The following is a 27,086-nucleotide window of genomic DNA, read 5'->3' on the forward strand; positions in this document are numbered from 1 at the left end:
CCCACACCACACATTTACTCCTGGCAAATTCACGGCTTTGTCTACATGGACGTTCGGATTTTCGGCGGCCCAGTAGATGCAATTGTGGCGATTTACTGTACCATTCAGTTTGAACTGTGCCTCATCAGACCACACAATCATCTCTGCAAACTCTTCATCGTTGCGCACATTGTTAGTAAATCACTCGCAGTACTCCATTCTACGATCTGGGTCGCCCTCGTTCATTGCATGTAGCAATCGTGGGATGTAGCACTTCCATTTTGCTGTCTTCAAAATTTGCCGAACACCTGAGCGACTCACTCCAGTTTCACGGTCACACTGTCTCACAGACTTCTGTGGTGAGCGAGTGAATTTTTGCAACACACGACGGGAGTTAGCTGGACTTGTTACTGTTACAGGTCGTCCAGATCGTTGCTTGTGTACATCTTTAACAGAGACTTCGGCTTCAAATTTGTCTCGAATGCGACGAATCGTTAAACGTGTTGGTGGCTCTATTTGATACTCATTTCGCCATTGCCTTTGAACCTCATTAATGTTTTCGTACTTATAATATCACTTCAAAACTGACTTCCTTTCATCGAATGTAAGCCTTGCGGCAGCCATGTTTACTAGAGTAAATAGGTGCAACTTAGAACAAAACACTGACTATCTGGCGACTGTCATCTGACAAAAAAAAACAACGCAATACAATGCTTGTGTGGCGATTACCGGAACTACAAACTATTACACTACCAAAGATGAGACAACTCCGTCAATTAGTTTGCCAGTTATGGACTTTTAAACAGTGGATACATTTTTTTGTACCCCTCTGTATTTCGGAAGATCGAATTCAGTACTTCGGACTTCTCTCTGTTATCTTCCGTCTTGCTGCCAGTACGGTCACAGTGATTGAGTAGGTCCTTTCGATCCGCTTACTGATTTTACGTAAGACCTGAACCTCTTAGGCTTTTTAGGCAGATTGGATAAGAAAATTAAGTCTTGTCAAGACTTACGAGATGATTCTGCGTCGTTCGTGAGAAATCGTAACTCACTGAGACGAAGACACGTCCAGCATCTCCTTTAACACGTTGTGTTGTTGTTGTGGTCTTCAGTCCTGAGACTGGTTTGATGCAGCTCTCCATGCTACTCTATCCTGTGCAAGCTCCTTCATCTCCCAGTACCTACTGCAACCTACATCCTTCTGAATCTGCTTAGTGTATTCATCTCTTGGTCTCCCTCTACGATTTTTACCCTCCACGCTGCCCTCCAATACTAAAGTGGTGATCCCTTGATGCCTCAGAACATGTCCTACCAACCGATCCCGTCTTCTGGTCAAGTTGTGCCACAAACTTCTCTTCTCCCCAATCCTATTCAATACCTCCTCATTAGTTATGTGATCTACCCATCTAATCTTCAGCATTCTTCTGTAGCACCACATTTCGAAAGCTTCTATTCTCTTCTTGCCCAAACTATTTATCGTCCATGTTTCACTTCCATACATGGCTACACTCCATACAAATACTTTCAGAAATGACTTCCTGACACTTAAATCTATACTCGATGTTAACAAATTTCTCTTCTTCAGAAACGCTTTCCTTGCCATTGCCAGTCTACATTTTATGTCCTCTCTATTTCGACCATCATCAGTTATTTTGCTCCCCAAATAGCAAAACTCCTTTACTACTTTAAGTGTCTCATTTCCTAATCTAATTCCATCAGCAGCACCCGACTTAATTCGACTACATTCCATTATCCTCGTTTTGCTTTTGTTGATGTTCATCTTATATCCTCCTTTCAAGACACTGTCCATTCCATTCAACTGCTCTTCCAAGTCCTTTGCTGTCTCTGACAGAATTACAATGTCATCGGCGAACCTCAAAGTTTTTATTTCTTCTCCATGGATTTTAATACCTACTCCGAATTTTTCTTTTGTTTCCTTTACTGCTTGCTCAATGTACTCAATATACAGATTGAATAACAATGGGGATAGGGTACAACCCTGTCTCACTGCCTTCCCAAACACTGCTTCCCTTGGATGTCCCTCGATTCTTATAACTGCCATCTGGTTTCTGTACAAATTGTAAATAGCCGTTTGCTCCCTGTATTTTACCCCTGCCACCTTTAGAATTCGAAAGAGAGTGTTCCAGTCAACATTGTCAAAAGCTTTCTGTAAGTCTACAGATGCTAGAAACGTAGGTTTGCCTTTCCTTAATCTTTCTTCTAAGATAAGTCGTAAGGTTAGTATTGCCGCACGTGTTCCAGTGTTTCTACGGAATCCAAACTGATCTTCCCCGAGGTTGGCTTCTATTAGTTTTTCCATTCGCCTGTAAAGAATTCGTGTTAATATTTTGCAGCTGTGGCTTATTAAACTGAGTGATCGGTAATTTTCACATCTGTCAACACCTGCTTTCTTTGGGATTGGAATTATTATATTCGTCTTGAAGTCTGAGGGTATTTCGCCTGTTTCATACATCTTGCTCACCAGATGGTAGAGTTTTGTCAGGACTGGCTCTCCCAAGGCCATCAGTAGTTCTAATGGAATGTTGTCTACTCCGGGGGCCTTGTTTCGACTCAGGTCTTTCAGTGCTCTGTCAAACTCTTCACGCAGTATCGTATCTCCCATTTCATCTTCATCTACATCCTCTTCCATTTCCATAATATTGTCCTCAAGTACATCGCCCTTGTATAGACCCTCTATATACTCCTTCCACCTTTCTGCTTTCCCTTCCTTGCTTAGAACTGGGTTTCCATCTGAGCTCTTGATATTCATACAAGTCGTTTTCTTATCTCCAAAGGTCTCTTTAATTTTCCTGTAGGCAGTACCTATTTTACCCCTAGTGAGATAAGCCTCTACATCCTTACATTTGTCCTCTAGCCATCCCTGCTTAGCCATTTTGCACTTCCTGTCGATCTCGTTTTTGAGACGTTTGTATTCCTTTTTGCCTGCTTCATTTACTGCATTTTTATATTTTCTCCTTTCATCGATTAAATTCAATATTTCTTCTGTTACCCAAGTATTTCTACTAGACCTCGTCTTTTTACCCACTTGATCCTCTGCTGCCTTCACTACTTCGTCCCTCAAAGCTACCCATTCTTCTTCTACTGTATTTCTTTCCCCCATTCCTGTCAATTGTTCCCTTATGCTCTCCCTGCAACTCTGTACAACCTGTGGTTCTTTCAGTTTATCCAGGTCCCATCTCCTTAAATTCCCACCTTTTTGCAGTTTCTTCAGATTTAATCTACAGGTCATAACCAATAGATTGTGGTCAGAGTCCACATCTGCCCCTGGAAATGTCTTACAATTTAAAACCTGGTTCCTAAATCTCTGTCTTACCATTATATAATCTATCTGATACCTTTTAGTATTTCCAGGGTTCTTCCATGTATACAACCTTCTTTCATGATTCTTAAACAAAGTGTTAGCTATGATTAATTTAGGCTCTGTGCAAAATTCTACCAGGCGGCTTCCTCTTTCGTTTCTTACCCCCAACCATATTCACCTACTACGTTTCCTTCTCTCCCTTTTCCTACACTCGAATTCCAGTCACCCATGAGTATTAAATTTTCGTCTCCCTTCACTATCTGAATAATTTCTTTTATTTCATCATACATTTCTTCAATTTCTTCGTCATCTACAGAGCTAGTTGGCATATGAACTTGTACTACTGTGGTAGGCGTGGACTTCGTATCTATCTTGGCCACAATAATGCGTTCACTATGCTGTTTGTAGTAGCTTACCCGCATTCCTATTTTCCTATTCATTATTAAACCTACTCCTGCATTACCCCTATTTGATTTTGTGTTTATAACCCTGTAGTCACCTGACCAAAAGTCTTGTTCCTCCTGCCACCGAACTTCACTAATTCCCACTATATCTAACTTTAACCTATCCATTTCCCTTTTTAAATTTTCTAACCTACCTGCCCGATTAAGGGATCTGACATTCCACGCTCCGACCCGTAGAACGCCAGTTTTCTTTCTCCTGATAACGACATCCTCTTGAGTAGTCCCCGCCCGGAGATCCGAATGGGGGACTATTTTACCTCCGGAATATTTTACCCAAGAGGACGCCATCATCATTTAATCATACAGTAAAGCTGCATGTCCTCGGGAAAAATTACGGCTGTAGTTTCCCCTTGCTTTCAGCCGTTCGCAGTACCAGCACAGCAAGGCCGTTTTGGTTATTGTTACAAGGCCAGATCAGTCAATCATCCAGACTGTTGCCCTTGCGACTACTGAAAAGGCTGCTGCCCCTCTTCAGGAACCACACGTTTGTCTGGCCTCTCAACAGATACCCCTCCGTTGTGGTTGCACCTACGGTACGGCTATCTGTATCGCTGAGGCACGCAAGCCTCCCCACCAACAGCAAGGTCCATGGTTCATGGGGGGCCTTTAACACGTACGGCTGTAAAATTGTAACATACAACATACTGACGTGCTTTTTTTATTTTTTGTTGACGTAGGCCATGCTGAAATCTGAGCCGAATTCGATTGGAGTTTGTTTTTGTTGTTGCTGTTGTGGTCTTCAGTCTTGAGAATAGTTTGATGCAATTCTCCACGCTAGTCTGTCCTTTGCAAGCCTCTTCATCTCTGAACCTCTGTAAAATACACCGAAATGAACCTACATACTGTATTCATGCCTTGATCTCCTCCCAAAATTTGTACCTCCCACACTTTCCTCTACTACCAAACTCAAAATTCCTTGCTGTCTCAGAATAAGTCCTATCAACCGACCCCTTCTTTTGGTCAAGTTGTACCACAAGTTTGTTCCTTCCCCAGTTCGATTCAGCACCTCCTCGTTAATTGTTAGATCTATCGATCTAATCTCCAGCATTCTTCTGCAGCTTCTTGATCGAAAAGTTTAAATTTCTAATAAATTTGCGCTAACTACGACAGTATTTCATAGTGAAGCCAGTGGCGGCTAGTAAAATATATTCGCAATTATCTCGCAAGCAGCTTGTTTGAGATTCGCATTTAACAGAACGTTTTTGCTGGTATTATCGTGTTACTTTTCGCTATAAATTGTTAGTTTTCATTTCCGATGACATTCTGAATAGCAGTCTATGCTACCAAGCGATTTAAAACACGATAGATTTCAAAATTATTTGGACGTCTCTATTCGAAACAAGAAATTATACAAATTCTTCCAGAACATAAGCTGAACTGTGGAAAGGAGAAAGCACACGTTGGACTACTCGAAAGAAAAGGTGTACTTAATATTAATAACACCTACATGCATTACATATATGAGAGGTAAGTATAGAAGCAGTAAAATGAAAGCTACAGTTCTAACCCTACATATTTACTACCTCAAACATTTAAATGCACTGTAATAAGTTAGTCTACTCAATCATCTCCGCATAATTTCTAGTAGGACTTCTAACGCTATAAACAAAATCTATTGCGACAGCGGTCACCTACTAGCATTAGCACGCTGCATACACAACAGTTACCTCTCGGCACGCTAAAAGCGCCGCAACTACAGCCACGCAAACACAACGCACAAGCGCACGAAGCGAATTCAACTAACCGTAGAAGATCTGAAAGATAGACACACCTACTAACAAGAGTGGCGGCTGCCTTTAGTTTTTCGTCGAGAAATCTACAAGGAAAGACAGAAACATGCTCAGGCTGGTTGCATCACCCTACATCGTGGCGCCCACGCGCGCAGGGCCTAGCTGCAGCAGACACACACACAGGAATCCCTTTTAGATGCAGAGAACAGGAGTCAGTCAACAAAGTAGAGCACCACACAGCACAAAGAAATCTCTACTCACTCTCAGGGCAAATGCAGGAATGCACGCAGTGAATAAAATAACAGGAAAGAGTTGAAAGGTATTTAAGGCACTGGCGTAAAATTCACTCGAATGCTGATGCTGTATCTTTCTGAGAAAAAATGGCTAGCGGATGACAGGTTGCATAATCCCGAGAGAGTGCTTACTTCAAACTGAGTTCGTGGCAAGAGAAACTGGAGAATGATCTTCACGATTCCTGTATGGGGATACACAGCTTCCACACACCTGGACCGCCTCCAGAAAATACATAGCAAGGTATTACGCATCATAAGCAATGCTCCCCGATACACACGGACAGCGGACCTTCACCGAGAATACCTACTGGAGACTTTCCAGGAGGTATTCAAAAAACTTGCCACACGACTGTACAAGAAATCAAGTCACTCGAACAATCCTCACATCCTACACCTGGGCAACTACCATAGATGGAAACACAAGCGCCCAAAGACACTCCTTAGGGACAACCATCTATGGTAACTTCGTAACTACGCAAACGACACAATGAGGCGAGCCCCTGCACTTCAGCCACTGACTAGGTTGCTAGCTGAGCCTCTGCCAAGAGAACTGGCAATCGCAGGGAATCCATACACGACTCACAAAAAAACTCCCAACACATATCACACTGCCAGTTCCTTCGAGGACCATCGAAATGACAAACCTACAACGACATGGCTATGTTACAGGAGCAGCAGCAGCAGCAGCTGGCCCAGGAGACATCGTCGGCCCAGCAGCAACAGCGCTCACCTCCTCGACAGGACTGATCATTCCATGACAATCTGGCATTGCTTCTATGGTACTGATGTATGATACCTAACTGCTAACATAACCTTACCTTGCACGATCTGTAACAGATAGCAAGAAACCGCTACTGCCCTTACTATCCAACCTGACACTGTCGCAGAGCTTTTTTCCCTTGGCACTTTTTTCCCTCTGCCTTTTAAATCGCTCTTCTTTCAAGCTTGATTCTGTCAAGCTTTTGCGACCACTTCTATCACCCAGATGCGCCCGCATTAATGGGTAACCTTACCCAGACGTACGGATAACATCGCAGTTCCTCGCTCTTGCGATCTCCTCGATTCTAAATACTAACAACGCAGAAGTGGCAGTAGACTTTCTGAGTTGGTCACCATGCTTGTGCGAGCATGGAGGGGCTCACACCTATATACAAAAAAATGTGTATCACACCGTAGTGTCACCAGGTTAGCTTCAATTCTTGCCGAAACGGAATGAAACGAAATGGGCAGGGCATGACAGTTTCTCGAACGGAATTACCAATCTAAGTAGCACTGAACTATAAGATGCCGCGAAAGACATATAGGAATTCTATGGAACATTTAAAGGCTAATGAACTCAACTGAACAAATTACGTTAGTAAAATCACCTTATTTAACTGTGGAAAACCACTCTACAATTAGTTTGTAGCTACGCTAAAATAAAAAAGTCTGCAAGTTCTACATAGCTTGGCAAAAAGTTAACGAAAGCTAAGCACTGCGCAAAAGACAAGTAATTTTCTTTAGGTTCAGTGTCTTGAGCAGTGTTACAGGTCTTCGCTAGAGGACAGCTCCACCACTAATAACGTAAAGATGAACCTCTCTGCTGTTCAAAATCCCACAGGCTACGGAAGTCAGCATCTATAAAAGAAATCATTAACGTTTGGTGGCGCGGCATCTTGCGGCAGTATTGGCGCTGGCGCCCGCTTTTGTTGAGGACTGACAAAATGAATCATAAGAACTCATGAAACTGTCCCATATAATACCCTGCAGTATACCAAGATGTGCATAAATATAAAACTGATAATTCTAGGGATGTCAACGAATAGTTTATTTTGTTCTGTGGGTAACCACAATTTTATATTTCTCGAAAGTGGATCTGTTCTGAATACACCCTCTGATCAAAGATATCCGGACACCGCTACGCAATGTGGAATGGACCACAAGATGTCACAGGAGGCGGACCAGCGAGTATAAAAGTAGTCAGGAAGTGTGTTGAAGTACAGAAGCAGTAACGGCACAATGGGTCGGTCAGGAAACTTCAGTGACTTCGAACGTGGACTAAAAATTGGATGTCATCTGAGTAACAAATCAGTCAGGGATGTTTGAAGAGCTGTCCAAGTCGACTGTTTATGATGTGATTATGATCAGGAACAGCCACCGCTGAACCAAGACCAGGCGCACCTTATGTACTGACGGTCAGAGGCAGTCAAGGTTTGCGGATTAAATCAGCAGAAGACATCACTCGTGAGTTCCCAACAGCTACCAGCAATCTGGCTAGCATAACCGCTGTGTTCAAGGAATTAAAAACAATGGGGTACAATGGTGGAGCAGCTTTTCATGAGCCACGCATTGTTATAGTCCAGAGCTTTCCAAACTGCGTGTCTCGACACCCTGGGATGTCGAGTAAGATGTAGCGAGACTAGTAAACTCAGAATGTAAACCAAATGAAAAACTTGTAAAAAGTGCATTGAGAAGTTTTGTACCTGCGAAAAGGTGTTTAACGTGTAATTATACAGTATTTAAAAGTTAAATATAAAAATGAATATTTCTTTACAGTATGATCTGTAGTAAATAAAAGTCTTTTGTTAATATTTGTGAAAGGGTGTCTCGTGAAATTGTATATACGAGGGTGAGTCAAATGAAAACCTTAAATTTGTAATAACAAATCGAAATTTCGCGCCGTTATCCTGTACGTTGGTAAGCATGCTACAAACAGCGTGCAGAATGGCCTGTACGTGGCAGCTTAGTGCAGATGCACACATACCGTCGCAGTATCAATATAAAGATGGCCGCCCCACTTGCGACTTGCACCAGGGAAGAACAGCGTTCTGTTATTCGGTTTTTGCATAGTGAAGGTGTGAAACCTATTGAAATTCATCCACGAATGAAGGTTCAGTACGGTGATGCATGTTTGTCACAGCAGCAAGTCTACGAATGGAGTAGGAAGTTCGCAAATCGTGTGAGTTCAATGGAAGATGCTCCTCGTCCAGGTCAGGCACAACGAGTTGGACTCCACAGAACATTGCAGCAGTGAAGGAAAACCGCCGAGTGACACTGAATGACATTGCAGCATGTTTACAGATTAGTCATGGGTCAGCACACCACATTGTGCATGATGTGCTCCAGTTTCAGAAAGTGTCTGCAAGATGGGTGCCACGGCAGATGACTCCTGAAATGGGAGAACGACGTGTTGATGCTTGTGAAGAACTACTTCGGCGCTTTGAACGAGAAGGTGATGGCTTCGCTGCAAGAATCGTTACTGGGGACGAAACCTGGGTTCACCAACCGGAAACGAAGAGAGCGAGCAAGGAATGGTGCCATTCCTCATCGCCAAAACCAAAGAAGTTTCGAACAGAGCCATCAGCAGCGAAGGCTGACACTCTTTTGGGACAAAAAAGGCGTCATTTTGGAGCATTACATGCCTAGAGGGACCACTGTCACCAGTGCATCATACACACCAGTGCATCAACTACTTCGACGCTTTGAACGAGAAGGTGATGGCTTCCTTGCAAGAATCGTTACTGGGGACGAAACCTGGGTCCACTTTTACCAACCGGAAACGAAGAGACCGAGCAAGGAATGGCGTCATTCCTCATCACCAAAACCAAAGAAGTTTCAAAAAGATCCATCAGCAGGGAAGGTTATGCTCACTCTCTTTTGGGACGAAAAAGGCGTCATTTTGGAGCATTACATGCCTAGAGGAACCACTGTCACCAGTGCATCACACACAGATCTCCTAAAACATCATCTGCGGCCTGCAATCAAATCAAAGCGACGTGGATTGCTGTCAGATGATGTCCTTTTGCAACATGACAATGCAAGGCCTCACACTGCCCGTACAACAGTTGCAACAATCAGATACCTGCATTGTGAGCGTCTTTCTCATCCACCATACTCACCAGACCTTGCCCCAAGCGATTTCCATATGTTTGGACCACTCAAAGATGCATTGGGAGGGAAGAAGTTCCTTTCTGATGAAGAGGTACGCCACGCGGTGCATGAGTGGTTGCGCAGACTACCAAAAGAATTTTTTTATAAAGGAATTTATGCACTTAGTAAGTGCTGGAGGACTTGCATTGATCGTGGGGGAAATTATGTTGAAAATTGACACAGCTTTGTACCCTTCTGCACAATAGATAATATTTTAAAAAATATTTAAGGTTTTCATTTGACTCACCCTCGTACTAGAAGGGTGCCGCAATGAGGATAAGTTTGGAAAGCTCTGCTATTGTCAGTTGTAGGCGTCGGTTGAGATGATGTAAAGAGCGACACCACTGGGCAATGGATGACTTGCAACGAGTGATTTGGGGTAATGAATCACACTGTACCCTGTGGCAACCCGATGGAAGGGTTTGGGTTTGGCGAATACCTGAAAAAGCGTTACCTGCCGACATGTGTAGTGCCAGATGTGACGTGCAGAGGAAGTGGAGTTACAGTATGGTCTGATTTTCATGGTTCGGGTCCGGTCCACAAACTGCGCTTAAGAAAACGATAATACGGAGATTTTACAGCATTGTGTACTGCATAAAGTGGAGGAACAGTTCGGGGACGATGGTTGTTTGTATCAGCATGAAAATGCCCCCTGCCATAAGCAGCATCTATGAGGCAATGGTTTGTGGCCAATAATACCAATAATATTTCTGAAATGGAATGGCCTGCCCAAAGTCCAGACCTGAACACAATGGAATACCTTTTGGATGATTTGGATCGTCGACATCGCTACAGAGCCGAGCGTCCGACGTCACTACCTTCTCTGGTTCCGGCTCTTGAGGAAGAATGGACTGCTATTCCTGCACAGACATTCTGACACATTGAAAGGGTCCCTAGCATAATGCAAGCATTCATAAAGGCGAAGGGTGGACACATGTTCATGTCCACTAACAGGCGTCCGGAAACTTTAGATCAGGTAGTGTATATATGGTAGTCGTACTCATCGTAATCGTCATCGATATCTAAGTCTATTTTCGAGAGCAAATATTACATCCAAGGGAAGCTGAATCCTGCGAATGAATCTATTATTTTTGAAATCGAAAGTGAAATACTTGGAAGAGAAGCTTTTAAAAAAGGGAAACTGAATGCCGTATCAGGATAGAATCATGAACTCCCTCCACCGATACATTTCTTCCAACTATTAGTCTGTACAGGTCGAACATCTCAACGCTTTAATCTGTTAAGGATATAACTGAACATGGTAGGGATACAAGGGACTTCGAGATCTCATAAATCTCTGCGTTGGAGAAATAGTTTACGTAGCACAGCAGTCAGTGAGGTGGTCCAGTGCCCCTGCTAGCTAGAGAGGAGCCGCCAAGAGCTCGTCAGCGTGCCAAAATGTAGGGGTTGGGGAGTAGGGAGGAGAAGAGGGGGGCGCATGCGCAGGCTCTTCTGGGTACACACTCTGGGCGCCATGCAGAATGGATCATTTTTCCACTGCCAGGACTCCACAAGTACTCGCAACAGTTGACGTTCTCACACTGTTTATTCTACTTCCTTTGACAGAGGGGGGACAGAAGCATGTGAGGAGGAGAACAGAGATAAGAAGATGAAGGAGCAAAGGTAACAGGAGGGAGTAAGAGAACGTAGAGAAGGACGAGAATAGCAATAGGTTAGATAATAGGAAGGAGAAAGGTGTGAAGAATGGGAAAATATGGAATGTGAGGACAAGGATGTAAGGTTTGAATAGGAAGGAGTACAGCAGTGGGAAAGAGAAGGGACACAGGAGCAAGAAATAGAAGGGCATAAAAGGGAATGTAGGTAATAGGTTGGGCAAGAGAGAGAGGGATTAGAAATAGCGAAGGATGGAGTATTAAAGGGAATGGGGAGTACGGAGGGAAACTTAGCAGAAAGGGTAACTGGGAGGTGAGGCAGGGAGAGAAAGGGGGAGGAAGAGTGTGAATGACGGGACAAAAACAGGAATGTAAATGGTAAATAGTATGAGGTGGAGAACAAGATGGAGAAGAGAGTGGGAAGGGACAGAGCAAAGGCATTGAGAAGGTGAAAGAAAGGGCAAATAACGTTTAGAGGAAAGATAGGTGTAGGATAAAAGGAAAGTTACAGAAAGTGAAGATGTTGGAAAGAGAGGATTTAGGGAAACGGAAGAGAAGGGGAAAGGATAAAGGGAAAGATATGGCCCAGGGAACTGGGAAGCTTAGGGAAAAGAAAGAATGTAGAAAATGGGGCAGTAAAAAGAGACAAGAAAACATACAGGGAAAAGGGGAAAAATGAGAGTCTAACGAAGTCAGAAGGAAAAAAGACTTTCAAGGCGTAACGGAGAGGAGGATAAAGGTGGAACAGAAAGTGACAAGAGAAAGGAACAAGGGTAGGGGTAGAAGAAACGAAGTGAAGTGATATTTACTTCTTTTCTCAAGAAGAGCAGATTTCTCAGTCGGAGATTTCCTATTACTCTTCCGTCCGCAAGTTACGGCCGGTAGAAGATGGCTTGTGTCAATTTCGGCACTTGACAGCTTGCGTTGTACTTGGAATAAGGATGAGTGTGAGTGTACGATGATACCAAGCATGAGAATCTTTCATCTTATTTTGTGCACTGATAGGATGACGAGTGGGGGTTAACGCAACGTCATGTAAAGCAATATCGGACACTCTGCCCACAGTTTATTGACGGCTGAACTTTGAGGCATACAGTAATCCGTAGTTGAACGTAAGGACGTATTTACGAGGAGGTCATCAGATGGTGATGTTCCTTAAAGATTTTGTACACTGTTGTGGAGTCCTGGCGTGGCAGACTAAAATGCTGTGGCGTCGACTGCCGGTAGCGTCTTGTACTGCCGGTCCAGGTTTAACAGGCAGGCAGCAGGCAGGATTTGTGGCAACCCGTAGATGGGTGCCCTAGGGGGCATTCCGTATAGGGTACAAATCATCACACACAAGAGTCAGGCCATACACGCAGTTCACGGCAAGAGAAAAATAATTAGGTAGAACATAATCTACAGCAAGACAGCACAAATAATAAAGTAATATAGTCTGTTCATCACATCTACAACCAGACAACTTAAGTCATATAAAACATTCCGCATACAGTATCTGAAAGAAAAGAAAACTGAAATAATATCATGTTGAAAGATGAGCGTGGTGGGGGGAAAGAAGGTGTGTGTAGTAATGAATGCAAGATCAGACGTGACACGCAAAAATAATCAAAAGCAGAAACACTTCGACGTGTGTGGTGAACAAGTCTCCAGACGATGCTGTAAGGCCACTGGTGGAATGGCGTGGCTGATAGGAAATAGGCAGGAAGCCCGACATCCATATTCGTGTGCCGAACTGCAACTCTGCTTGGTTACTAACACTACAGTGTGTGTTACTTCTTATCTCGTGACTGCACTTATTTTTTGATGTTAGTTTTCATCTGCGTAGTACGTATACGATGGGAAAGGAGTTCATAGATGCATCACAGACAACTGTCTGTTGTTTCTTAAGGTAGTGGCATTAATGTCGACACGGTAAGCAGTTGTTTGTTACGAAACTTGAGCAGTTTACAAACACTTGTCTCATACAAATGCTCTTTAAAGGCCTTGTACCCCCTGAAATTTTTATATTTAGGTTCTCGATAATTGTCATCCTAACGTTCTGTGACGTGCCGTGTAGATCATGCTGTTGTTGTGGTCTTCCGTCCAAAAAATGGTATGATGATGCCTTCCCGGCTAGCCAGTCTTCTGCAAGTACGTTCATATCGGCATAACTACTGTAACCTAAATCCACTTGAATGCCCTTATTAAATTTAAGCTTTAGTCTGTCTCCCTCTACAATTTTTACGTCCAATACTTCCGTCCATTACCAAATTAACGATTTCTTGACGTATCATAACATGGCCTATCCACCGATCCCTTCTTTTAGCCAAGTTGTAACACAAATTTATTTTCTCTGCGATTCGATTCAATACCTTTTCATTCTCTGATCTTCTCTTTCATGTCTGTGCTATTTATCGTCCACGTTTTACGTCCATATAGGGCAACACACAAGAAAAATGGTGCCTCCACGAATCATGGACGTTTTTCGGCTGCGGTGTGTGTCACGTAATTGAACAATATAGTCGTACGTAGCTACAACTACACGTGAGAAATATCTATGGAGAGGACAGACATATTTTCTGTGAGTTGCAGGGACAACGGTCTGGATGATTGATAGATATGGTCTTGAAATATAAGCCCACATGTCCTTGCTATGTCGGTACACCCACACGTTCGAAAGCAAGGGCAACTACGGTCGCAACATACCCCAACGGTATGCAAATGTACCTTAAATATGATTTAGTGTGGAATCCGAATTGAGTTCGCCTTCGTGACGCGTTCTCTACATTACTTCATTTCGTGAGTCAAGTGTTTTCTCATAGGACGATAACATCATCTGATCGGTATTTGCGATCTTTGTAACTATGTCCAACAGTCTTTTGCTCTGGAAAGTGAGCTATAGTACATACCTCAAAAGAACATCCCTGGCGGCTAGCCGCGCGCCGCTACCAGCTTTCACCTAAGCGTAGTTGATAACTATCGTAACGTCCGCCCCCGATAAGTGAGGTCAGCGGGACAGAATGTCAATCCTAAGGGCCCGGGTTCGATTCAACAATTTAAAAAAAAGGAAAGCGTTCTTGGTTTGTCACTAAAAGACGCCTCAAAATTCAGTTTCACAAATTTTTTGGCTACAGTGGGGTCAGGGCGTTATGTGTTACACCGCAGCCGTGATTCACAAGGAGACCGTCAGACCTGTTATGTTAATCACGGGTTTTGATGTATCTCAGGTATGTTGTAGAGGGGTCTGTCCTGCGTACCTGATTATAAGTTTTTCATGTGACGACAGCTGGTTTCCGGGAAATTCTATGCTGACGTGATATCCGTACTCCGTATACCTGTAACGTTTTACATGTCACCATCTAGCAAAGGTAGTGCAGCGGCTAAGGTTCACGGCTATAACGCAGAAGTTACACGTTTAAATCCAGCACATGCACTTTTTTCAGTTTCAATACACAGAATATCATTAAATAGAATTTAGATACTCATTCAAAATAATTCAAAATAGTCATTTTTGTCGTCTAATTCCATTAACAAATCCATCTTTGCAGGAAACTTCCTTCACATGTGTATTTCGTTTGTTACAGAATCGTCTTACTCGGCATCGCTTGCTGTGCTAGAACAAGATTCATGACGGTGCGAGCCGAGCGGGGTTGCCGCTCGGTCCGCGCGGCTCTCCCCGTCGGAGGTTCGAATCCACCCACGGGCATGGGTGTGTGTGTGTAGTACATAGCGTAAGTTACTTTAAGTTAGATTAAGTAGTGTGTAAGCTTAGGGACCGATGACCTCAGCAGTTTGGTCCCATAAGATCTTACCGCAAATTTACAATTTTACATGACGTTGTTTGTCGTAAAAGCGACGGAAACACAAATTCATAGAGCTCCACGCACTTTTAATGAAAGCTGTTGCCTTGCTGGTATACTGATATTTCCAGATTCGATCGCAAAACGCAGTTCGTTTGAATTCAAAAATATTGTTCTTTCTTCGGACTACTTCAATGCGTTGATCATTCCTGGGAAAGCAGGTGCACTAAATCGATGCAGAATTAAAGAATGTATTTTGTGGACTTTTCCCTAGAAGCTATTTCTCCGTTAGCCTTTAGCAAGTTGGGAGAATTTTTAAATTTTTTCGTGAATGCCTGTAAAAATAAACATCACAGGGTTGGCAAAGTGGAGACCATTTGGGTGAGATAATTTTTAAGGTGCAGGTGCTTACTTTCCTCTCATCAACAAAGATTTGTTCGTGAAGTGTCCGATTAGTCTGCCTTCCCCACGAAACAAGTCAATGTTCTCCAATTATATGATATTTTAACAACAAACCACAAACAATTACATATCTGAAGAAGGTTTGCTGTAATTATTGATATATTAACGAAATTATTGAAGAGAAAATGACTATTTTTGACTAATTGTGTATGACTTTTACTATTCATTGTATTCTGCACGACGAAATTGAAAAAAAAAAAATAGACGGATAGGATTTGAACCGATCCGATCAGAGTAACAGCCTTGAATCTTAGCCGCTGTGCTGCTTTTGCTTGGTCGTAACGTGATAACGTTACAGGGAAGGGGATACGCATAAAACTTCAACATCGATCTTCTCGGAAACTAGGGGCCGTAGCATTAGAAACAGCTAACCAATTAAACAGGGCAGGTCGCTCTACAACATATATGAGACTCACTGAAGTCCGTGACTAGCACGTCTGATGGTCTCCTTGTCAGTAATAGCTCCGTACTATGTAGAAGCGAACTATTAAATAATTAAACGAATTAGCTGGATGTAACTGCAATTCTAGTACAAGTGCAGTCCTTACCTACTTTCATCCTTGGGCTCCAAAAAGCAGCCACATTCCTGGCACTAAGTCATAGCCCCCTAACACTGCGGCAAGTCTGAGACGTTGCCATAGAAACGCAAACAAAATCGTGTTTTGTTGGGTGGTCGCAGCAGACACGCGGCGCAGCTGCGCCGGACACATTTTGATATGGGGGTCTTCTCGTGCCGTTTGGAGGCTACATCGCACCAATATTATCTATTTTGTGTTCTATTCGATTCGCGCATTGAGTGCGGGAGAAATGACTGCCTGTATATCTCTGCACACGCAATAATCTCTCTTATGTTATTCTCGTGGTTGCTACGCGTTATGTACATGGAATGAACAAAAATGCGGTAACACGGCCAAAAATGAATGCTTGAACATAAATGCTGGAGGTTGCCCTGTTGTATTCGACTACGAACGGCACCTGTGTAGTGTCCTCAATGCGTTTCCAGTGTCAGTCGTGGTCAGGACAGTGTTCCGAATAGTTGTGGCTGCGGTAACTTCCAAGAAGCCTCGGATATCGAAGTCGCGACGTTGGGTATCGATATGCGCCATCAACGTTGTGAAGAGCCATTGGAGAGTCTCTTGAAATCGCGAGTCCTAATACCCTTATGTGGCTCCAATTAGTTCCACGCATATGCACAGTAGGTAAATGATTACAGTTCTGTTGGGAATATTGTTTACTGACGAACCAACATAAAAGAAATTGCGTGGATTGTCACGGTGAATCATAACTGAGTTCAGTGTGATCGAAAGGGAATCCAAAAAGTGTTTTATACTTCGTGTTTACTTTGGGGGTAAGACAACGCTAGTACCGCTTATAAACCTTTTCATTATTCTAGGTACAAAAATTGTACGATTCTGGCGTTTTTATGTTCGGTTTCTTCTAGACGAATTCGTGTGCGTTATTTCTTAATTATCTTGTATTTTCGGTAGGGGGGTGTCTGGTATCGTTGTCTTCGTTTGAGCAAAAGGTCAAGCGAACTATTCGATTCTAGTTTTGTGATTTCTGTCTCTTTACTTTCAGCTCCTTCTAGACGATCTTGCGAGTGTGAATTTTCAATTTTTAGGTTGCTATGCAATGGTCTCAGCTTTATTAACGTTTTAAAGTTTTGTTCCTGCCCCAAACGTCCCCATCCCCATGGTTGTCCGGTCAATTTTTTCTTCAGGTACAAGGGAATTACAGGCATTGGCTGCGAGTGGGCATTGATTTAAGTAATGGAGAACACTGAAAATTTACTCCGGACCGGGATTCGAACCCGGGTCTCCTGCTTATTAGGCACATGTGCTGACCACTGCGCCATTCGGACACAGTGGTCATCGAAACTGCACGGACTACCTCTGGTACCGCGCTCTGCGGAATTTGAATCCCCGCCAGACGTCACGGACGTCGAAGACCCCTGGTGGTCTCTGCACCATCGCGCCGAAAGTTGTGGCGGCGCGCGCCTCCTGGCCCGCTTTTAGTGTGAGGGCGCCACAGTGGAACACGTGGTTCCAGCGGCCAATAGCGGCGCCCCCGATAGACTATTTAAGCGCCTGCCTCTCGCTCAGCCAGCCAGTCTAATCTCCGTACGTCTGTGGACACATCGCCTCGCGTTAGACAGCTTACTTACTTTCTTATTCTGTGTACGAGTGGACGTGTTTGTTAGGTTTCCTTGTGACTCCGTTGTTCGATCTTGTTGCTCGTTCTGTCCTTCGTTGGTCGTGTCCGTCCTCTCCTATTGTGTTGTTGTTCGCTGGCCTCTCTGCGGGTCCCGCCGCGCTTTCCGTCATTTCAACCCCACGACCGTCCCGGTCGCAGTTATAACACTACCCCAGCACGCCTTCCATCGGACCCAAATTCTCAACTTATCCACATACTAATGATGTAGTGGTCCTTGACCATTATCCTCATTACTAGCGGCAGTTCGCAGATTCCCGTAAGGGTCGAACATGATTTCTATCTGCTCTGAAGAGATCAATTGGTCGGCCTCACCTTAATTATACCGGATGATCAAAAGGTCAGTATAAATTTGAAAACTTAATAAACCACGGAATAATGTAGGTAGAGAGGTAAAAATTGACACACATGCTTGGAATGACATGGGGTTTTATTAGAACCAAATAAAAGGAAAACACCCCTATATTGCTAGACGCGTGAAAGATCTCTTGCACTCGTCGTTTGGTGATGATCGTGTGCTCAGCCGCCACTTTCGTCATGCTTGGCCTCCCAGGTCCCCAGACCTCAGTCCGTGCGATTATTGGTTTTGGGGTTACCTGAAGTCGCAAGTCTATCGTGATCGACATCTCTAGGAATGCTGAAAGACAACATCCGACGCCAATGCCTCACCATAACTCCGGACATGTTTCACAGTGCTGTTCACAACATTATTCCTCGATTACAGCTATTGTTGAAGAATGATGGTGGACATATTGAGCATTTCCTGTAAAGAACATCATCTTTGCTTTGTCTTAGTTTGTTATGCTAATTATTGCTATTCTGATCAGATGAAGCGCCATCAGTCGGAGATTTTTGAACTTTTGTATTTTTTTGGTTCTAATAAAACCCCATGTCATTCAAAGCGTGTGTGTCAATTTGAACCCTCTATCTACACTATTCCGTGATTTATTCAGTTTTCAAATTTATACTGACTTTTTGATCACCTGGTACGTGTGGTGTTGGACTGAAGTACTTCACGTGTTTTTTTCATCTCTTTTTGGGCGTAATAATCTATCATGTGGTGGCTGTCTTGAAGAGTGGAATCGGTCTTCGTATGTAAGGTAAGCGACCGTCTTTATTGGAAATATTACATCATTGGTCAAAGAAGACGGGTGTAATCTGATCTCTATTCCGCAGGTTTCCACCGAACTGTTTTGTCTTAACACGATCGCGGCCAAGCAGAGATGCAGAGCGCGGCACGCGAACTTCAGTCGCAGGCGTGGATTGTGGAAGTGTGGTGGTGTGGTGTGGAGGTGTGGAGACGGTGAGGAGGAGTCGGCGACCTTGCCCAGACAGGCGTCCGCAGGCGGCGGCGCTGCACGGGCTGGGTGGCAGAGGCCGCGCAGGTCGCGGCAGTCTCTCCGTGGCGAGGGCCCAGCGCCGACGGCTTGCGCGACGGCTCCTCGTCGGCGGCGCGCTCCCTGGGGACACAGACACTCTGCAGCCGCGGCGCAGCAGCACCACACTGCGCGGCCTCTCGTCACGCCTTATGGCAACCGTTCTACGGCAGAGGCCACTGCCGCTGCCCCTCCACCGTAGCGGACGTACGTAGTCTCCCAGAGTACAAATCCCTCTGCCCCCCTCCCCTTCCCCCCCACTCTCTCGCTTTCTCTCTCTCTCGCTTTCTCCCCCCCTCTCTCTCTCTCTCTCCCTCTCCCTCTCCCTCTCCCTCTCCTAATACTACCCTCTATCTGAGTCTCACCCTCTAGTACATGGTACAACATAACTAGTAGCGACAACTGACACAACTGAAATTATACTGTAACAGAAGCAAAAACGTTCCTCCAAACATGGGTTCCCCAAATGAAACGTCAACCAGATAATAGTGAATTTTTGTTTACGAGCCACCAGTGACTTCAGTTCAAAATATTGGTCTGGTTAGTATGGCTGGTCCCGGTGGAGGTTCGAGTCCTCCCTCGGGCATGGGTGTGTGTGTTTGTCCTTAGGATAATTTAGGTTAAGTAGTGTGTTTAAGTGTCAGGAAGTCACTTCTGAAAGTATTTGTATGGAGTGTAGCCATGTACGGAAATGAAACATGGACGATAAATAGTTTGGACAAGAAGAGAATAGAAGCTTTTGAAATGTGGTGCTACAGAAGAATGCTGAAGATTAGATGGGTAGATCACATAACTAATGAAGAGATATTGAATAGAATTGGGGAGAAGAGGAGTTTGTCGCACAACTTGACAAAAAGAAGGGACCGATTAGTAGGACATGTTCTGAGGCATCAAGGGATCACAAATTTAGCATTGGAGGGCAGGGTGGAGGGTAAAAATCGTAGAGGGAGACCAAGAGATGAATACACTAAGCAGATTGAGAAGGATGTAGGTTGCAGTAAGTACTGGGAAATGAAGAAGCTTGCACAGAATAGGGTAGAATGGGGAGCTGCATCAAACCAGTCTCAGGACTGAAGACCACAACAACAACAATAGTGTGTAAGCTTAGGGACTGATGACCTTAGCAGTTAGGTCCCATAAGATTTCACACACACACAATCTGGTTAGTAGAAGAGTAAAAGAGTCCAAATACGAGGGTAGAACTTCGACAGTGGCAACTAAATTCTCGAGCCTCATTAACCTGACCATTTGTCAAAAGGCTCAATAACCACCTTCGGCAGTGCAGACCGCTGCGAGACAAGCAGCAAGAGTCAACGAGATTCTGGAAGGTACCAAAAGGGATGTGGAGCCATGCCAAATCCAGAGCCATGGACACCTTCACCAGGTGTCTCGATTGAGACAGGGAACAGCGCGATCGCAGAGGTCCCACAGATTCTCGATAGTAAATTTTTGGTTATGAGCCACCAGTGACTTCAGTTCAAAATATTGATCTGGTTAGTACGGCTGGTGCTGGCGGAGGTTCGAGTTCTCCATCGGGCATGGGTGTGTGTGTGTTTGTCCTTAGGATAATTTAGGTTAAGTAGTGTGTAAGCTTAGGGACTGATGACCTTAGCAGTTAAGTCCCATAAGATTTCACACACACACAATCTGGTTAGTACTAGAGTAAAAGAGTCCAAATACGAGGGTGGAACTTCGACAGTGGCAACTAAATTCTCGAGCCTCATTAACCTGACCACTTCTCAAAAGGCTCAATAACCGCCTTCGGCAGTGCAGACCTCTGTGAGACAAGCAGCAAGAGTCAACGAGATTCTGTAAGGTACCAAAAGGGATGTGGAGCCATGCCAAACCCAGTGCCGTGGTCATCTTCACCAGGTGTCTCGACTGAGACAGGGAACAGCGCGATCGAAGTGGTCCCACAGATTCTCGATTGGGTTTGAATCTGTGGAGTTTGGTGGCCGGGGGAGAACGGTAAACTCAGTACACTGAAAGCTCTGTGACACATTGTTCTGGTAGATCCCACCGTGTCAAGGAAAAACTAATTGCATGTTGGTGTGGACATGGACCACAAGGATAGATGCATACTTGTGTTCGTCCATCGTCCCTTCCAGAATGACGAGTCACCCAGGGAGTGCCAAGAAAACATTTCCCAGACCATAACGCTCCGTCCTTGCTTGATTTCAGACGTTTCACGTGATACATGCCAAAGGCCATCTGCTCAGTGGAGCATAAAACGTAGTTCACCTGAACCGCTTGGTTCATCTGGGTGGTAAGTTGCTCAACAACTGCACTTCTAATCGTCGTACACATCTCCGAAGCCGTCGTTCAACCTTGTCATCCATGGCCTGTGATGCACCACAGTTGCTTAGGCGTCCGTTTTGGATAGCGCCACTTTGCCATGCATGGTATATATTAACCACGGCGACATCCGAACAGTTTAAAAACTTAGCCATTCCGGAAACGCTTCCACCCTTGGCCTGAAAGCCACTGATGATACCTTACAACTTACACTGAACAGATACATGTTTCGAAGTTTTTTTTCCTTCAGGACTGCCACCAGCACCGTGTATTACCCGCTGCCAGCGATGTGGATGTCGTAGTATACCATTAGTAGCGCCAGTTGTGTTGGTAGTTCGAGTGGAGCGATCTATTGCCCGACGAATCTCTGTAACAGTTCTCAAGCGCGTGCCATAAGTGCTTCCTTCATCTTAGGAATCAATTTGAAGTCACTAGTGGTTATGTCCGGAGAGCGTGATAGGTGGTACATCGCTACCAGCCACATCCACAGAACGAATCAGTTACAACTTGTGTAACATGTGCTGGACATTGTCCTCCAAAATTATGAAATGGTCCTGCAGAAAGTGTTGAAGCCGGTCGCCGACTGTGTTCCAGAAATGAACAGCTTAGAGAAAGAAGCGGCGACACTTTCTGCAAGGCCCTTCCATCGTTCTGCAGGACAATGCTCGGGAACATGTGGCACGAACTCGTTCGATCTAAGGGTCTAGGAAGTGCACTACCACGCAGCACACTCCCCGTCATTAACTACTTGTGACGTTAACTTCATTCCTAAATTAAAGGAAGCACTTCATGACATTCGCTTCAGGACCGTTACAGAGAATCGTCGAGCAACAGATGGCCCCACTCCAACTATCATCACAACAGGTGCTACTTGACATTTATATCGCTGGCAACGGGTTATACACAATACTGGTGATTACTCTGAAGGCCATTAAAACTTTGAAACACGTATCTATTTTGTATAAGTTGTAAATAAATAATGACCACTATTAAAATTCAAACCCTCGTGTGTTGGGGCACTATTCAGTGACAGGAATGAGACGGATCAGGAAGTAACGGCAAGAATTAAAGCAGGAGACAGGTCAACGTTTGCACTCGGAAAACCGCTCAACTATCGTCTTCTATCGAGATCTAGGAACATTAGGATCTACACCTCTGTAGTCCAAACCGTGATCCTATACGGAGCAGAGACGTGGACTTTGACCCAAAAGACAGAAAGATGGCTCCTGACATTTGATAATCTGTTCTGGAACAGATTTTTGGACAAGCGAAGGATAGAGACGACTGGAGGTACAGGAAAAGCCGAGAAATGCATGAATTACACAAATCGCCAAACACTGTGCCAGTGATTAAAGAGAGGAGATTGCAGTGGTATATGGACGTAAAGGGTCGAAAAGGACATATCATCAGGCAGTTGGTGGCAGAAGACATCAGAGCAAGGAGAAGATCACGGCTGAAATGGATAGACAGTACGGTATCAGTGAGGACACAAGTACAATGGGACTAGCTGGACAAGAATACATGGGCCATAGAAGACTCATGATGTCGACTGGCGAGGCCAAAGAGCGACTGCCGGTTTTGTGGTCAACCTAGTAAAGTAGTAAGTACAAATGTTCTTGAAATGTAAATTTCTCTTTTAAGTCTTCATCTACTTTGGCTGAATTTTGACACACAGTCGCAAGATCTTCATGAACCACATCGGCAGCGTTTCTCATCGAAGGCGTGGTTATGGGTCGTCTCACTGGGTCACACATTCTTCCAAGAAAAGTATAGATGGACGAGAGTATTTCAGCTTCTCCAGCTTCCAGGATTGCTTGAGGACCTTCTGCAACGTTGGAGAATATAGTACATCCATGCTGATCAGCGCTGAACATTTTTCTGCTATGTAACAGCCATCTCCAGGATGGTCCAAGATGGACTGAACTGGACCCATACCTTGGCGTCCAATATGATCTGACATCAGTGCATCGGGTTTTTCTGGCTGGGCCATCTTGAAAAATCGGAAGAGAAGTGTACAGTACTCTCATTGACACGGTAAATAACTGGAGCAGGGAACTGTACGGTCTTATCAAGCTTTACGAGATGCTTCATGGGTGTTTGAGAGAAACTGTAGCCCACTGCAGTGGCGAGTGCAGTATAACACACAAACGCGAGGGCGATACGTGGAAATCCCCTCTAACCCTTTCGCTACCATTTTAACGTATATGTCCCACGACAGGCTATCAGAAAATCAGTGAGAATTTTCTGCATGTTATTGCTATATACTATGTGTCAAACTGCTTGGAGCAAAAACTGCCTCACACTGTTTCACAAATAGGTGGTTCGATCTGACTGTCACATGAAACGTTCGAATTTGCATGTAGTAATAAAGAGCTTGCCATTTGAAACAATGTACTCAAATGTCAAATATCTATAATCATGAACTCGAACCAAGTGCTTTTATGAAAATATATGTCCCACCCATCCCTGCATTGGAAAACGAAAGAAGAGCGGGAAATTTTTTTTTCATATTATTACTTCGGACTACGACATTAATTAAAATAACCAAACGTTAATCTTTTCCATTAAAAAAAAATTGGTAGCGAAAGGTTTAACAAGCTGGAGTATACACTAAACTGCAACGCGTAACATGCTGAAGCAGTATTTCATTTCTTGTTAACGTAGGCCAAGGGTGAAATATGAGCCCAATTAGATGGGCAGTTAATCGAAAAGTTTGCATTTCAAATAAATTTGTATTGACAGGGAGGCGAATGCTTCATTCTGAAGCCGTTGCGGCTCAGAACCACCCACCTGTAATTATCTCACTAACAGTTCGTTTGGACACGCATATTTAGTGGAACGTTATTGCTTCTGATATAGTACACTTTCACCTGTATCAGTTTTCACTGTTCATTAGGATACACTCTGCGTAGTCTCAGAAATTGCAATGTGCAAATCTATCTATCTCTCTCTCTCTCTCTCTCTCTCTCTAGATGATGTACACATGCGATAACATCAACTTTGATCATCACACACACACACACACACACACACACACACACACACACACACACACACACACACCGACGGGGAACAGAGACATGGTGAAATTTTTCTCTCTTGGTAGTGGCTTATTCACTGGTACGAAGCATAATGACTTGTAATATATGCGGAAGAGCGAGCCCCCAGATCGCCTGGGGACACAGACAAAGAGAGCATGAACACGGCTGATTCGAGAACATTTTTCCACACAAGCAACTCATCATCATTTGCCCCCCCCCCCTTTCCACCCTTTTCTCTTGTACACTACAGCGCATGTCACTTTTCGCCACTTACTGCGATACGCACAGTATTCAGATCTTGCATTTGACCGCCCCTCTCTTATATGGCACTATTATTTGTGATAGATCCTGTATAGAAACCTTACAGTCATGACGCTTCTGGCGCTCCTCTCAGTTCGACACCCCAAGCGGCTAATTGTGACGCTTTGGTCTTAAACCGGCCCCGGCTATGAGGAAGTTGCTGGCCATTGTCACCCCAGACAGTCTCTCTCCTCAGCTGTCCCCAGTTATTGTATGTGTGGACAGTCTGGTCAGGAACCCAGAACATGTTGTCTTCTATAATGCAGTTGGTGCCCGCAGAACAGATCCGACAAATGGACAACACAACAGAACACAGAGTTTTCTAGACATCGGCCAATTAAACATTAACTAAGATTATGCAACAGTGCTTATATAAAGGAACAGTCTGCGAGTGTTCGTTTTTTTTAGTATGGGAAAGGTGGAAATGCGAAACGGCTACAAAAGCTACTGACAAATAATTCGATTTGGGAGATGAAGAAGCACAGCTTGCCAATCAAAGTATAAAAATGCCAATAGAAAATTTTGCGAGCACTACGGAAGATCCGACACACTGTGGCACAGTTCGCTGCTAGGTCTGATGTAAGACACTTTAACTGCATTGCGGAAGTTACTCAAGGCTTTTACGTAGGGAAAGTGTCCTTGAGACAGTTATTGACTTAATGGGCATATTGTTGCTTACTTTTTAATGTTAGTGTGTCACAGATAGGTATGAAAATTGTTATAATTAATTTTGCGAAGGGTAACTACAATCAATGTAGTGTCAGCAAAACACAAAATAAGTATAAAAATAAAAGCAGTGCAGTATACTTTAATTTTCTTCCTGCAGCTGATGAACCTAATCCTTTTATTTGTTATTTAGTGTAAATTTTGCACTCAAATACCAACAATTCTTTATATTAATAAATGTCGTTTATGTAATAAATCCATTACAATTAATGAACTTCAATAGTGGACATAAAAAATTGTTCGCGATAGAATTATTGAAACTATATGCCTAAATGGAACTTTACTCGGATATGTGCGCATTGAGGAAAAAGACTCTTTTTGGCATATCAGAATGACTGGAGGCTTCATACTAGTGCTTATTCACCGAGCGAGGTGGCACAGTGGTTAGTGCACTGAACTCGCATTCGGGAGAACGACGGTTCAAACCCGGGTCCGGCCCTCCTGATTTAGGTTTTCCGTGATTTCCCTAAATCGCTTCAGGCGAATGCCGGGATGGGTTCTTTGAAAGAGCATGGCCGACTTCTTTCCCCATCGTTTGGTCTCCTCTCCCAAATCAACCAACCCACCCAGTGGTAATTCTCTCTCCTACTCCAAGCTCCACACAGGGTATCCCATTAACAATGCATGGCCAGCATAGCATGCATAGCGGGAACAATACGTCAGAAAGAACGCTTTAGCTGTAGACTAACAGGTTTGAAGAACGAAATCTCTTATTGCTTGGTAGATTATTCGCTGCGTCGTATCTACGACATCAGTGAATACTTGTCGGGTATGGAAATAAATCAAATTCGCCAGAGGACAGAAAGAGTAAATCTGATCTAACAGCCGAGGAAACCCTTTGTATCGAATTCTGATAAGCTTGTACAGCAATAATCGGACAGGATGGTATTTGAGTAACAGCAGGATAAGCTGTCTACAAAAACATGAAACATTCGGGTACTTTAGGTCATGAGAAGCTTACAAAAATGTGGGGAGTATGGAATAGTGACCTGTATAAGGGATTACCTGAACCATGAGGCTCTCTGTGATTAACAAAGTCTGAACGTTTATGAAAGCTATCATATTTTTTCTGTACAGTTGTCTTTGAAATTGTAAAACCTAAGACAGTGATATATAGAACAACAGATAAATGACAGCAATGCCAAAACAGGTCATGTGAAAGATTACAGTGATATCCAAATGGAAGATCAAGAGCGTCGTGAGCAATGAGTTTTTGCAGCCTGGGAGCAGCAACCGCTCACAGGTAATCATCATCTATAGGTTTGATGCCAGGGACATGTTTATGCAGTGACTCGTTTTTTGCTGCACTGTTCTTGTTGAAATTATTTTCATCGTTTCGATCTTGTGAAATGCGTTTCCAACGAGATACAGCCCGTCTATATTCTAAATAGTGCTCAATGTATTTATTGTCTTCGCGATGACTTTATTGTCTTCTCATTCGTGGTGTTTCTTTTAACTAATCATCGAACAGACACCTGCTTTTAATTACCGTAATGCTGAATTTGCTGTTCAAATAGAACTTCTAGACAGCGCGTAATGATGGAGATTTGGAAAATTAAATATAGTTATCTATTCTGAAAGTGTAT

The 27,086-nt window shown here is 43.9% G+C and overlaps 1 protein-coding gene across 1 annotated transcript in view; it reads right to left on the reverse strand.

Annotated features, from left to right (window-relative positions):
* The window catches only part of LOC126260462 (dual specificity calcium/calmodulin-dependent 3',5'-cyclic nucleotide phosphodiesterase 1-like), a 620,495-nt gene that overhangs the window by 256,855 nt on the left and 336,554 nt on the right, over positions 1-27,086 (reverse strand). The window contains exon 5 of the mRNA XM_049957791.1: positions 5,537-5,581. Within this exon, the coding sequence (XP_049813748.1) occupies positions 5,537-5,581 (45 nt within the window). The remainder of the gene's footprint in view (positions 1-5,536; positions 5,582-27,086) is intronic.

The sequence above is a fragment of the Schistocerca nitens genome, chromosome 5 (genome assembly GCF_023898315.1).
Source record: "Schistocerca nitens isolate TAMUIC-IGC-003100 chromosome 5, iqSchNite1.1, whole genome shotgun sequence".
Lineage (NCBI taxonomy): Eukaryota > Metazoa > Arthropoda > Insecta > Orthoptera > Acrididae > Schistocerca > Schistocerca nitens.